The sequence below is a fragment of the Falco peregrinus genome, chromosome 8 (assembly GCF_023634155.1).
Source record: "Falco peregrinus isolate bFalPer1 chromosome 8, bFalPer1.pri, whole genome shotgun sequence".
Lineage (NCBI taxonomy): Eukaryota > Metazoa > Chordata > Aves > Falconiformes > Falconidae > Falco > Falco peregrinus.
The window spans coordinates 4660919-4674200 of record NC_073728.1 but is presented as its reverse complement, the minus strand read 5'-3'; the positions used below and the strand labels follow the sequence as shown (position 1 = coordinate 4674200).

Here is a 13282-nt window from a genome sequence, read left to right as displayed (position 1 = left end):
CCAGTTCTCAAAATGATCCAGTGGTCTTAGGTGAACTGTTCCCATAACAAACAGATATTTGGAATACATTAAGAACCAAACCAAAGAAAATTCCATAGTCTTAAAATACCAGGTCTATATGATATAAAGTCTGAAAGACCAAGGGTTTTATCAGAACCATAAAACAGAGTATGAAAATACATTGATCCTGGCTCCAATGAAATTAAACTATCATTTTATCTTTTTTCATTTTTCATAAAAAAACAATTGATAATTTTTTGCTTTCAAATAGTCACTTGTGGTATATCTCTAGTATAGCCAGTACAAAAGGCAAAAGGATTGATGATAATAATATTTTATCTATTAATAGAAGAGTGAAATGGGTGGGAAGAATGTCTTTGTGGAGAAGAGGAAAGACAAGGAACAAATTAGCACCTGCCACTTTACTTAAAAAAAAAAAAACCAACACAAAAAAACCCCAAACACCCCCCCCCCAAAACAACAACCCTCCCCAAAATAAATAAATAAAACCCCACAAAAAAACCAAAGACTTTTCTCAGCAGTACATACATAACTCCTACTGAAATAAGTGGATTTTATGTGTTTGCTTAGAGTCAGGACTTAGTCACAAACCCTTAACTGCCACACACTAGGAGCTGCCTGGCACCTTCAGCTTCTAGGAGTTTTGATGACAGCTGTACATACTTTTTATATTGGAAACTCTGTCTTTAAGATCCTCAGAGAATCAAACTTTTTTCATTTTTTTTTTCTTCTTAACAATATGGTCTCATTGTTACCAATAAATTTGTGCCACTTCAGGTAAATTTATATACGTTGACAATGGCTTACGCACTTCCGAAAAAGGTTGTAGAGCAGAAAGTTGACTTTTTCCAGCAGCTGAGGTCTCTGCACTGGGATCGGGTCCCCGTCATAAGTCAGTCTGGTCAACAGTTCATCCAGTTTCTCTAGTTGCCTTCTAACTTGAAAAAGACTCTCTGCCAACAGCGTAAAACTACAGCAAGACAAAAGATCAGTTTGCAATCTTGCATCTAAACCACTTCTTGGAACACAATGGCTACTGAAGTTCTTGCTTGGGGAAATCAGAATTGGTACCGCCTGGTGCTTTCAATCTTTATCCAAACTCATGTCCATTCACCTTTTGTTTACATGAGTGTATAAATACATCAGGCAAATTACCTACTTTATTTTCAAAGATAAATATTTCTGCTACAGGCCTCATCAACAGCAATGCAATGCTGTCTGTGATAATTTGGAAGAAATAATACATGGTCCTGATGTTTTACATGCAAGGCACTTGTGCCAATTTTAATTCTTTCCTATAGCTCAGTAGATTTGCAAAATGTATTCTTTAAAAGGATAATATTTATCTAAAACAAGCAAGTTACCAAGACTGACAAAGTATAAAACAATAAGGAAAATAAAATCCAAACACACATGCTAACCGTTTAATAGGGTATGTGTATATAAAATCACACTTTTAAGCTATTTTTAACAACTTCATTGGAAAAAACCAACGACATACAAAAAAGGCAAAAAATACTTTTTTTCTTCAAAACTAAAAAGGTTATTGGTTGTGTTTCTTTTTTTTCTTCTTATTTTTCACTTCGCCTTTTCCAGAAGAGAAGTTTGATGGGAGACAAATGACCAGGACATTGACATTCTCTGGCTATGTTACCTTTTTAAATATAATGCTATTTTCTTTTTATTTGCAATCACCTTTATCGTTGTCACCACAAGATTACTGCCATTCAATTCTTGCATAGTTTGAATTCTGGAGGAGTGACGTACCTAGTGAGTCAAAGCATAAAGTGTCTACCCAGCTCCTGCCTAGACAAAACTCCCACTGTCCTCAGTGACAAACAGCCACCACGGTTCTTACTCAAGCAAAACTCCCGAGAGGGTATGCATCATGTATCTGGAACAACTGTCAAACCAAAAAATGAGCAACTACCACAGCTCAGGCTCAGCAGTTCACTGTAACGTTATTAATTCCGAATAGCAAACATTGCCCACCAAAACAAATTGTATTTTTAGTTATTTACTTGCTTAGCTGCTAATTAATTTGCTGCTGTTGCAAGGTAGCAAGGCAACTAATCTAAAGGAATGATCATCTCATGTGCAGCAGACTTCCTGTGGTTTTCAGTGGAAACACAAGCTCAAGGCAAGCTTACCAGTTCTGGAGCTGATCAAGCCCACCATGGAGAGGCCCCCCAATGCAGGCAATCTGCTGCCGTCTCTTCCAGTCTAGCAGCTCTTCAGTCAGCATGTTGCTCATAAGCATATCGATTTCATGAATCACACGCCCTATTTTACTGAGTACTTCCTGTAAAATAGGAAAGGTGTCATAAACTGACCACAGGGAACAGCCACAAAATTCAGCAATTATCAGAAAGTGCCAGTTAGGTATCTTTTTTTCCCAATTATTTTGAAAGTAAGTGTATTTAGTCCCTACCATTTTGGCCTCTTTAACTCAGAGGTGACGGGATTCATCCCTTGAAAGTAATCCTGAATCTCTATGAACTCTTCCTTGGTAAAACTTGGGGGTTTTTTTGGGGGGTAGAGAGGTGGGAGGGAGGATGGTTGCATTCTTTGTGGGCATAACACCTCCAAGATGTTGACACTTGCAAGCACCATCAAGGTCAAAAAGTTCTCCTTCTGTTTTGCATCATATCCAGTGCATTGGGTTTTTGCTTGCTCGCTTTTAACCGTAAAAACTACACGGACTCAAACAAATTGCCTAAATGTATTGTTTTCTGTGCCAGTAAAGAAGTGACCTGGGGAATCTTTGTCATATTTACAAGTCTCTGTTGCTGCACGGAGCAAGGTACCGTTGGTAGGTTGTTGGGGTTGGTATATTTTCTTTGCAAATATTAATTACATTTACTTTCAGTACTTCTTATTTACTTTAAAAGCTACAGATTGCCAGCTAAGTTATCCATTTGGCACAGTACATAAGAGGTCCTGTGAATTGACACCCTCACCTCACTTCTAAGGTGTGCAGAACCGTAACCTTGATTGAGCCATTACTTAACTGCTAGTCAGAATCACCCATGCCCACCCAAACCTTTCGTGGATTTTTCCTATGTTATTTGTCTGTTCTTCTGGGAGGAGAATTTTAAAAGGCACACATAAGCGTTTGAGTGCTTGGTGTGGGAATGAGGGGAGAAAGCAAACAAACCACAAATGACAAAACATGTCACTAACCTTTCTCTTGAAGTCTAAAGTATTGAGCATCACCTGCAAGGCCAACATTTCCTGTTTAATGAGGGCGCTGTTTTTGTCGCTCTGCTCTGCAGGGGATGAAAAAAAAGTCAGTATAAATGTGTTTGTGGGTGCATGTGCGTGTTTATAAGGGGGAGAGGGGGAAAACCATGACCAGACTGCAGCATGAATTTGTGAAAACATAAACTGCAGGCATCAGCAGATTATGTAATTTCATTTGCATGGACTAACTTTAGTACAAGTTTAAGATAAGGTTTTATGACTCCACTCTTTAGATGTGCATATGGAACAAGAAAACATAGAAAACATATGGATGATACCTAGAAATATACAAACTCCTTACTCATGTGCATATTCACGTGTTATATGCATCTGCTCAGATCACCGATTGATCTGTATACTAGTGAAACGTGCGTGTGGTGTCAGTAGCTAGACGAAAGCTTTTTGGACTTGATGCGAATTACACGTCTGGCTGGGGGAGTGGAGGTTAGGCATTTGAAACAGAGATAGTGTTCCTCACTGTGGGGATTTCAGCAGCCAGGAGTACTGATTACTGGGTATTTCCCCTGCTCCGTAACTTTTTTCCTTCTCTGGATCACACGTTAGTTTCAAGCTTCCCTAAGCTTGCCCCATGCTCTTTCATATGCAGCAATTCCCCTGCCCTCACCTCCCCCCACCTATTGCTCTTCTTGCATCTTTCATGCTACCTTCAAAAAAGAAATTGGTGCCAACCTTGTCTCTGCTAAGCTCTGGATTGACATTTTCCCATTACGTTAGGGTAGACATTTCAATAGAGGCAGACAGCCCCAGCAATTGCTTACACACACGTTGTAAGGCACTGTACGTCAGCTGTGCTGGTGTAGAGCATTTGTGTACACTGAAATGTTAAGCCCTGAAAGTAATTGATATAAGCTTGTGTTAATTTGCAAGTGGGGCAGGCTTCAATCATCTGCATGATCAGTAATTATGATTGGCCTGACTAACAACCGTGGCATCTTGATGTCTTCCAGTTGCCTGGCCATATCCAGCCTTAAACATAAGGATTGGCACGTTTAAGAACTTGAATATTTCAAATCCAATATCTTTGCTTGTTCAAAGGGAGATAATATGAAGATACCCGAGCAGACACAAGTGGACCTCAGTTTCTTTTCTGAAAGAGATCATGCAAGGACTGCTGCCACGTGCAGATCTCAGCCATCGTAGGCTGGCCGAACATGCATTCAGGGCGCTTACCAGCTGGCTATTGCCACTGTGGTCACAAAAGAACAGAAAGCCAAGTTAGAGGCTAAAACCTCAGTTTTGCATAACTGCTCTGAGAAATAAGAGGCTCTTCCACATCCTGTCAAGGAAGGGCCAAGTCAAAGGCCAAGAAATAAAAAATAGGTTCCTTTAAAAATGTACTATTTTTCATGCCATTATGTAGCTTATCTATAGAAAATAACTATACTTGCTTGACAAGATTCTCTTAACCCCAAAAGAGTCATTATGTTCCAAGACTATAACTTCATATAGACTAAAAATCCATTTTTATCTTTATATATATTAACTGGCTAATGCACAAAACCCCCTGAATCCTGGGGTCTAGTTGCGGAATGAGCCATTTCCTAGAGAATCTAAAAAATGTAAGAACTCTTACCTAAGCTTTGTATTGTTTTATACCTGAAGTCAAATTCCTCTTGCAAGTCTTCTAAGTATTTAACATCTTGGTCAGTCATCTTTCCCAGGGAAAAGAAAGCAAAATTATTTGTGCGTTCACAGGGACATAAAAAGGAATTTGTTTTGTAATGGATAAATACATAATGTAGTATTTTCTTTTCCTACCATCTGAAAATCTTTAAGCCATTCTGGGAACTCCGGTTTAATATCTTGTAAACTTTGAAAAGGCAACTGAATTATAAATGCACATTTGTAACTACAGGTTTGTTTTGCTTGTTCAGAAAACCAACTATTGTTCTCTCTCCCACAGTCAAACAGTAGTTGATACAGCTAAACCACTCTGTGTTTTCTAGTTCAGTGACAAAGTGGAAAGTAGGAATTATTACATTTAGCCTGAGCTAAACTGAAATTATTAGGCCAATAATGTAACTTTCTTCTTGGAACTTTAAAGCAGGGCAAATGGATACTTTTGCATTGACTTCAATGGAAATGGGAATGGGGTGTGCAAAGCAAAGAAAGGTGGAGCCAGAGGCAGGAGCTGAGCTCAGAGACTTTATTTAATTACTTAAGAATTCAAGTAAAGAAATGAAAGATTTTTGCTGTTTTAGCTTTTTTGCAAGAGTTTGTTCTCCTGCATACTGCAGAAAGTCTAGAAGGTGTTTTCTAGTAACCAAACAATAATTCAAAAAAAGACACATCAAAAGAAGGAAAATAAAACTGCAGGAAATCATTTGTTTCACTTCGAAGGTCTGTTTCTGTGCTGTTTATAGGAAGACTCGATTCTGCCAGCCACTCATAAACAATCCTTTTTAGTTCCCTGGGATGTGCATGTTAAGCATTTGAAAACACAAAAACTTGTTTGCTAAATTAGGACATGCAGAATTAGCCGTTTTGGTTTACTCTTTATTTTGGAGACTAAACTTTTAAATTATATGTTTAAGGTATGAAATTACATACACAAGGAGCTGGCTGATTTCTGTGTTCAACTTAATTACCTACTAAAAACCCCCTTGTATCTAGAAATTGTTCTCATTTTCACTGGCCTTTCAGGGATAGCTGTGGTTCCCCATGCAGGCAGAAGGAGCAGCATGGTAGGCTGCTAGGTTGCAGCTTTGCCTGCTTGTGCTCTGCAACTCTCATAACTTTATACATAGGTAGAGATCTAGTATCACATTCTTCTAAAACTAGCTTTATCCTTCCAAGGATTTCATCTCTCCAACCATTCTTCACCACGTAGGGAGACACTGATGAGAGGATGATACTAGGACCTCTTTCCAGTATACCAGAACTATTGCTCTTGAACGGCATATGGGCAGATATTTCAAATACAGCTTCTAAACTGAGGCTGCTGCAAAGCTGGGAGTGGGATAGCAAAAAGGCTGCAGGTAATCTGAATCCTTATCCTGCCTTGACCTGAATGGGCAGGTATTCTCTGACTGAGCTTTCAAGGTCTCTGTGGGACACTGCTACAGGTTTGCCTCTGCCCTGCAATGGTATGGGAAACTCCTGGAGAATTGTTACCATCAGTTCCCAATGTTCTTCTACCCTCATGTCTCCAAAACATAATTATGTCACACAGCCTTCAGTTTTACAAAGATCTTGGTATGTGACTCAGAGGTCACGAAGGCCAGCTACTAAAAGAGGTGAAGTTGCAGAAATGCATTTACTGAACCCCACGTCTTTTTAGAGACAGTGGTTTATGTTCTTACTGCACTTGGTGGTCTGCCTTCAAGTTGCGTAGGGATGAGTGCGACAGCTTTAAAACAGGTAGCTTGCACACTGAACCCAGAGCAGCTGTAAAAACCTGAGGATCCAGGTATGTCCTGAGTAGTTAGTCTGGGCTGAGATTCTTAGAATAGTGGAAAATGGGTGGCAGAGCTTGTTAGCAAAAGTTTTTGTGCTACCTAGCTTAAAGATAGTTCAGGTATGTCTGTACGGAAATCACTGCTGTGTAAAAAGCAAACAGGACCAAAAAAAAACCCAACCCAAAATACCTGAGCGCTGTTCTTGATGGCTGACACTTTGTGTTCTACATTTCTTTGTCGTTCTGAAACCGTGGAGTTCTGCAGAGACTTTTCCAGTGGGCCCTGGAACACATTGAACATATAATGAATGGATGAGTAATAACAGGTGATAGCAACTGTACTGCAAGTTCTAGCATAGAGAGGGAATTCAGAATCTGGTCCTCTACCAGCTGGAGACTGATGTAAACAGACAAATATGTTTAGTTCCACAGAAAATAAAAACATGCTCCTTTAACTTTGAAATCCAAAAGGTGAAAAGGTTTGGGTATAATGCAAACAGTAAATATCCAGTAAATTATAGAGACTGAGATACAGATTATTAGATTTTTGAAAAAGACCCATGTCACAACACCCTGTAAGAGTAAGTATTATATCCATATGTGATTAAAAAGGACACATTTGACTTAAAAATTGTATCTGGATTTTAACTATGTAACAATTTCCCCAAAATAGGTTTTATATGTAATTTTATATTTTCTTTCTTCAAAGAACACAAAAACCCTGTCAACGCCTTTTCCACATATCAGATGGGATGTGTTTTGCATTACATAATTGATGTGCATTAATGCATTGCATAATTGACAATATACACATCTGTTTTGCAAAGAATAATCTCTTTAAAGCCTTTCCCACAGATTAAAGTCTCAGAAGATTAGCTGTGACACAGAAGTCCACTTATAGCAATGTTTGCAGCAGTAGAGCCACTAACGAAGTACAAACATGAGTTTTAAAGGGTAATGTTTGGTAACCCCTAGAGCACACAAATCACTCTAGTGGAATGAAAGGGCAGGATTTGGTCCTAAGAGCATGTGAGCAGATTAACATGGAACAGATTAATGCAATGTAATTCATTACCTGTACAGGCATGCTAGCTGCAGCCAATATTCTTCTTTCTTCTCTTAAACAGTTTGAGATGATCACTGCTATATGCATGGGATTACCATGATATTTGCCCTGTAAGCAGAAGTCAATACAACTCTTAAAAATTCAGAATTCAGGGTGTCCCTCTGGAAATCACCATGTGCTTCAGTGTCTATGAGCTAGAGCTTGGTGTGGGTGGAAAAGACTCCCCTACCGTTCTTGAACTTTGTTGGTGCTGGTTCAGCCTTGCAGTGGAGCATCAGTGCCATTGCCATAAAATATTCTTAACAGTGTTCTACGGAGATTATAAAGATACAACTCTGAGATGTGCACCATGTGAAGATCAAATTGCTCCACTGCTAACGCAGCTGTTTTGAAAGGGCTTTCCTGTCAGCCCATTCTGGGCACGATTTTATCATGTCTTCCATTTGAAATAGGATGTCACTGTTAGCACGTAGCACTTCTGCCAACCAAAAGTTGTAAGCATATCAATACAGTAATGATGTGAGCAGAAAAGCTTCTTCAGCATAAAGCCAGAAGACAAATCTTAATGTCTCTGAACAATTTTTCTCCTTCAATAAATAATGTGCCTAAGATGAAGGAAGATGCAACTCCTGTCCCAAATCAAAGAACCAAAAAATATCTTATGTTTTTACACCAGCATAAATAAGGCACAGAACTGCTGATGTGTGAGTGAGGACTGGGTCAATTTCAGCTCATAGTGGTTTGTGCTGTATTTATCAAATTGGAATCATTGAGGACTCTCAAGCAGCTTCTTTCATGGTCACATATTTGTTCAGTGTTTCTCAACATCCTTCATGCCTTTTATGCAGTATTCACATACCATTCATTCAGATGGCCTGTATTCAACGCTCATAACGTTTTCAACCATTCACTAGAATTAATCCAGTTAATTTCTTTTCCTCCATGGTTTCCAGTTCTGGACTCGTTATATTTTCCTCTTTCTGATTAATTTTTATTCTCATCACATTTTGCTGCCACTCAGAACTTCATTTATTCTTGCTTTCTCTGAATGTGGCACAGTAAGTTTATATATACTTAAATTGATGCTGTGTTTCCCTTTGATATCTCATACCAATTGTATTAGAAACAGGGTGGGAACACATCTGATAGAAATGTTAACACACTGCTTCTATATGCCAACTACTATGACAGTAAACACATATTTCTAACACTTTTTACTAGACAGACAAAACTCAATCGTTTCCTGGGTGCTTTTGCATGAAATCCAAGTAACGTGAAAGACTTTTCCATAATATGTTTTTACTTCAATTACAAGGTAAAGAAACAATGTATTAAAAATGTTAATTGTAATTATGGAGAATTGGTATTAAATACCGTGCTGTTGCTTATACTGTGGTTCTGCGTTGAGGCTAAGGTGAAAGACATAGGACTCTTAAAACTAAATAACTGATGTACAGAACATTCCCTTCTAGAGCAGCTGTGACTGCCATGGCATTGCTAGCAACGAAACTAAGCTTTCTAATGTTTCTAGGGTTTCTGAAGTCTTCTCAGGACAAATAAAGTACATGCCCCATAGTGCAGCCAGTGCACAGCCAAAGCAGCCCCAGTGCTGGGCATCCTTTGAGCGCTTTAAATGCAGCACAGGGTGGTGCTTAACTCCAGCAATCATCTGTATCACCCTGAGGAACAGGCGTTATGGGCTAGACTGTGATTTTAGGAGGTTGTCTGGAAAAAAAAAGAAGTGGTGAGTAGCACTACCCCAGGACATGCTATGTCTCAGATGAAACACTAAGCACTGCAGATTTCCATGGCAAACAGTGCCAAAGATCTGCCATCACTCGTTTCTCCCTGCCAGCTTCTTGGGTCTAAGGATAATAACTGTTCTCACTGCACACTTCCTTCAGCACAACTGAACTTCAGCTCCAGGAATATATCCCTGGTCCCCTTTACTGAGCATATTCCCAAGCAGTCTCTGCGTAGTGTCAGGATGGAACTTTGGGAAGGGAATACAGGACTGTGGGACATGGCTATGATCTTCCTGCAAAAGGTTGAGCGGAGTGGAGCTTCATGTGGAAGTAAGGTGAAGGTAGAGCCCAACAGCAACAGCCGGAGCAAATTAATTGCTGCAGAGAACGGTCATGCTCCAGGCAGCGCGGTGCCGGCCCAGTGCCTGACTCCTTAGCAAGCTAACTGGGATGGAAACCACTCAGGCTTTTTTGCTGAGTGGGTTTTCTGCTCCTCGGTGGACTGAAGCTGCTCAGCAAAGGATGAGTTCGTTGTTAAGGACTAGCCCACGTGAAGTCGGGAGAGGTTGGCTGGCAGAGGGGGAAGAGGCTTGCCTTGTTTCGGCTGCAGTCAGCCATACCACTAAGCCTGTCCCATCTGTCTGCGCCTTGGTTAGAGGAGAAAGAAGTCCTGTCTTTAATAAGCCTTGGGATGAAAGCTGTGGTGACAAATCTGTGACTGGTGTAAATCCACTGATGTGTGTATTAATTCCTCAGTTAATGTCTGCTAATTTCTGCTTGTTGTTGTTATCTTTTTGCTGGTAAAACAGGGTGCCCCCTTCCATGTAGAGAGCTAGTACATGAGGCCCGTACCACATGCTGGTACCTGCAGGCTATCTGAAGCTACAAAGCTTGAGAAGTGTTTAGTCCCAGCTTACCGACGCCCAACACAATTCAGGCACTCTAAGCATCGAAGGTTGCCTTTTGCCTTTGCCCTGTGACAAAAAAGTGTCAAATAAAAATTCATTTAACTAAGTCAAGAAGAAATAAAAATCCTCTCTTGGAGCTGGAAAATGCATTTATGTAGGAGAGGCACTTCAAAAAAATTTTCTGACAGTGGGATGTTTTAAAATCCCCCAGAAAAAATGCCAGGTATCAGGGACTTTCCTAGAGTTTCTAGATACTATTCATATGCAAAATGTTAAAAAGCTCTTTCTTTTTTTCTTTGTTTCATGAAAAGAAAACCATCTGAATCAAGAGCTGAAGTGAAAATTCACTTTTCTAACTCATAAAGCTCTAGCACTAAGCTGCACCCAGAGTGATTCCTGTACTTGTGCCTGTCTGGTGCTCGTTCAGCTTGGTTCAGTTTGACACCAAGCAGGTCAATAGGGAACGGCCACCTGCCCTCCTGGAGCAGCAGCCCCTCCGACAAAAGCTGGAGTGACGGTGGATGGGCAGCATGAGCGATCCAAGGCTGGGAACGGGCCCTGCCTGCCTTCCTGACAGCTGGGTGCTCTGAGCGCAGGACCGCTGGCACGGAGCTGAGTGTGCGCCACCTGCGCGGGCATCGCCCTGTCGGTGCTCAGCTCTGCCTCCTCCAACAGCTGCCTCTGTCCCATACGTGCCGTATTGACAGCCTCTGGTGCAGCAACCTAGCAGATGGATTGCAACTCAATGATAATACATTGATAAATAATAAATAAGTTGTGACATTAAGTATCTCAATAATTGTAGCTTATTAAATAACAATAATTACTAAGAGTCACAATAGCCGATTTGTTCGACTCCGTCAAAATAATAACACTGCATTTTTTCTCTCCATGTTTTATACTTCTCAGAAGTAATTACACTACACAGCGTGCTGCTTCAGAATGTGCCTTATTATCCATCTACTGCCAACTCTTGGTGCTCGGCATTTCCATTTTGTCTTTGGTTGAGGGCAGAATATGCTCCAAATGACTTTGGCTTCTGAATGACTAATGGGAAATTGTTTCCTATCATTGAAAGAGTAGTATAAGTTGGAAAATAAAGGAAATTAAAAAAAAAAGAAAAGAGAGACTTGACATGGGGGAATCCTAACTTAGCGTGACATGAGAATTGGCAGCCAGGAAAGGAGGATGGGTGTGGATCCTGTAGTTATGCAAAATTGTATTATTAGGTTTAGATAGTTACAGAGAAAACTTATACTTCTCTTTTGATAAATACCAACAAAGAGAAAATGAGGATTCGCTTTTCATCTGAAGTTTCAAATGGAAACATTAGTCTCATCCGCTAATATTACTGTCGTTGTTGTTCTCTTCCATTTTGCTGAGGTCTTCCATATTATGGTTTACAGCAAATCATCTGATTTGGGCTGGCTTCTTTGCATGATGCTAAATTTAAGCAAACAGAGGAAATTAAACTTTCATTCTGAACAGGTGAATATTTTCTCTGAATGCTGATGACATTTCCCCGAGAGAAAACCTTCCTACCACTGCTGAGCATGCACCCTCTCTACTCCAGAGGCACCTGTTGTGATAGTATCTTACTAGACCATTAAGAAAAACAGGCATTTCTGCAAAAATAATTTATAGATTACAGTGTGCAGAGTTTAGACCCTCCAGCCAAACTTTAAAACAGCTTCAAATATCTGTTAAGATGGATGAAACAGTGGCTGGGAAAACACAGGATTTGGTTCTGTAAGCTATAAGATCATGGAGAAACTTTAAGATATGTATTATGACACCTTAAAATACATGTGCATTTTAAAAGAACACCAAACAGCTGTCAGTTTTAGCACCTGGAATTTACTGCTTTTCCTGAGAAGAATGAACAAATCTAGACCAGAAGGTCATTCTTTCAGTTTTCTTCCCATTTTTCACTTTCCCAAAACTTAGATAATTTTCCTGTGGGCTGCTCCATCACAAAGTAGATCACTCCCAACCACAGTAGTATTGACCAACTTGCTTTTCATGTGTCAAAGGTCTCTATATACTCTGCACATCTATAAGTGAATACTATATATGCACTACTGGAGTATTCTGACTCTGGTGATTACATTAGAGGATTAGGTATTAGTGACTGTTAGTCTCTACTTGTAATGTACAAGGAAGGGCTGTGCAACCTTTAGAAAGTCAGTCAGGGTTTTACCTGGTGATTTCCTGGTTTTCAAGGTGACCTTGAAAAGGACTTGAGTAGGTTTTAGTGCTTTCTAATTGCGAAAAAGCACTTCAGAATTTGGTTGTGTTTTCCCTGCTTTTCTCTCTCTCTCTCTCTTTTTTTTTTCTTTAAACAATGAAAAACATCAGCTGGATTTTTTTCTTGTTCCTGCTGTAAAAGCCCTGCTCGAGCATTTTAACTGTATACAAGAACAGCTTTACTTGGAGGCATGGAACTGTTGACTAGTATGACTATTGCTGTATTTGTTGAAGTTGAATGAATATTTTAAAAAGCTGATGGAAGGGAGATGGGACATGGAAAGAAGGGAAACAGGATTACAAATTCAAGCAAAAATACATTACCTTCCCTGTTGTTCATTTGATATGCTTATTTTACTGTCTGATACCCAGCATCTGTCTAGATAAGCAGATATCTCATCTTTCATGTAATTAAGAAACAGGGAGAAAAAAACTTTTTCTATAATTTTATTTTTGAAAGAAAGAAACCTTTGGTAAAGTTGTGTATCTCAAAGAAATGTGTGCGTGGGAAGGCATAACCATACACGCTTACTTCCCGTTTTCACCTTCAAATATGACAAACAACATTTTGCCTTGATTTGTTTTCTACCTTTGTTTATGCATCCAGGCAGAAAGTCTAATGAAGACAGTGCTA

The 13282-nt window shown here is 39.7% G+C and overlaps 1 protein-coding gene across 6 annotated transcripts in view; it reads right to left on the bottom strand.

Annotated features, from left to right (window-relative positions):
- Positions 1 to 13282, bottom strand: part of STAT4 (signal transducer and activator of transcription 4) — a 44163-nt gene that overhangs the window by 18452 nt on the left and 12429 nt on the right. For 5 of the 6 annotated variants that reach the window (XM_055812280.1, XM_055812277.1, XM_055812282.1 and 2 more), the window contains exons 4-9: positions 7758 to 7856; positions 6873 to 6965; positions 4859 to 4937; positions 3205 to 3290; positions 2172 to 2323; positions 833 to 991 (exon numbers count right to left, since the gene is read on the bottom strand). In XM_055812280.1, the coding sequence (XP_055668255.1) occupies positions 833 to 991; positions 2172 to 2323; positions 3205 to 3290; positions 4859 to 4937; positions 6873 to 6965; positions 7758 to 7856 (668 nt within the window). Of the gene's footprint in view, positions 1 to 832; positions 992 to 2171; positions 2324 to 3204; positions 3339 to 3393; positions 4403 to 4858; positions 4938 to 6872; positions 6966 to 7757; positions 7857 to 13282 lie in introns of those variants that run through there. The other variant, XM_055812283.1, reaches the window with a different exon arrangement.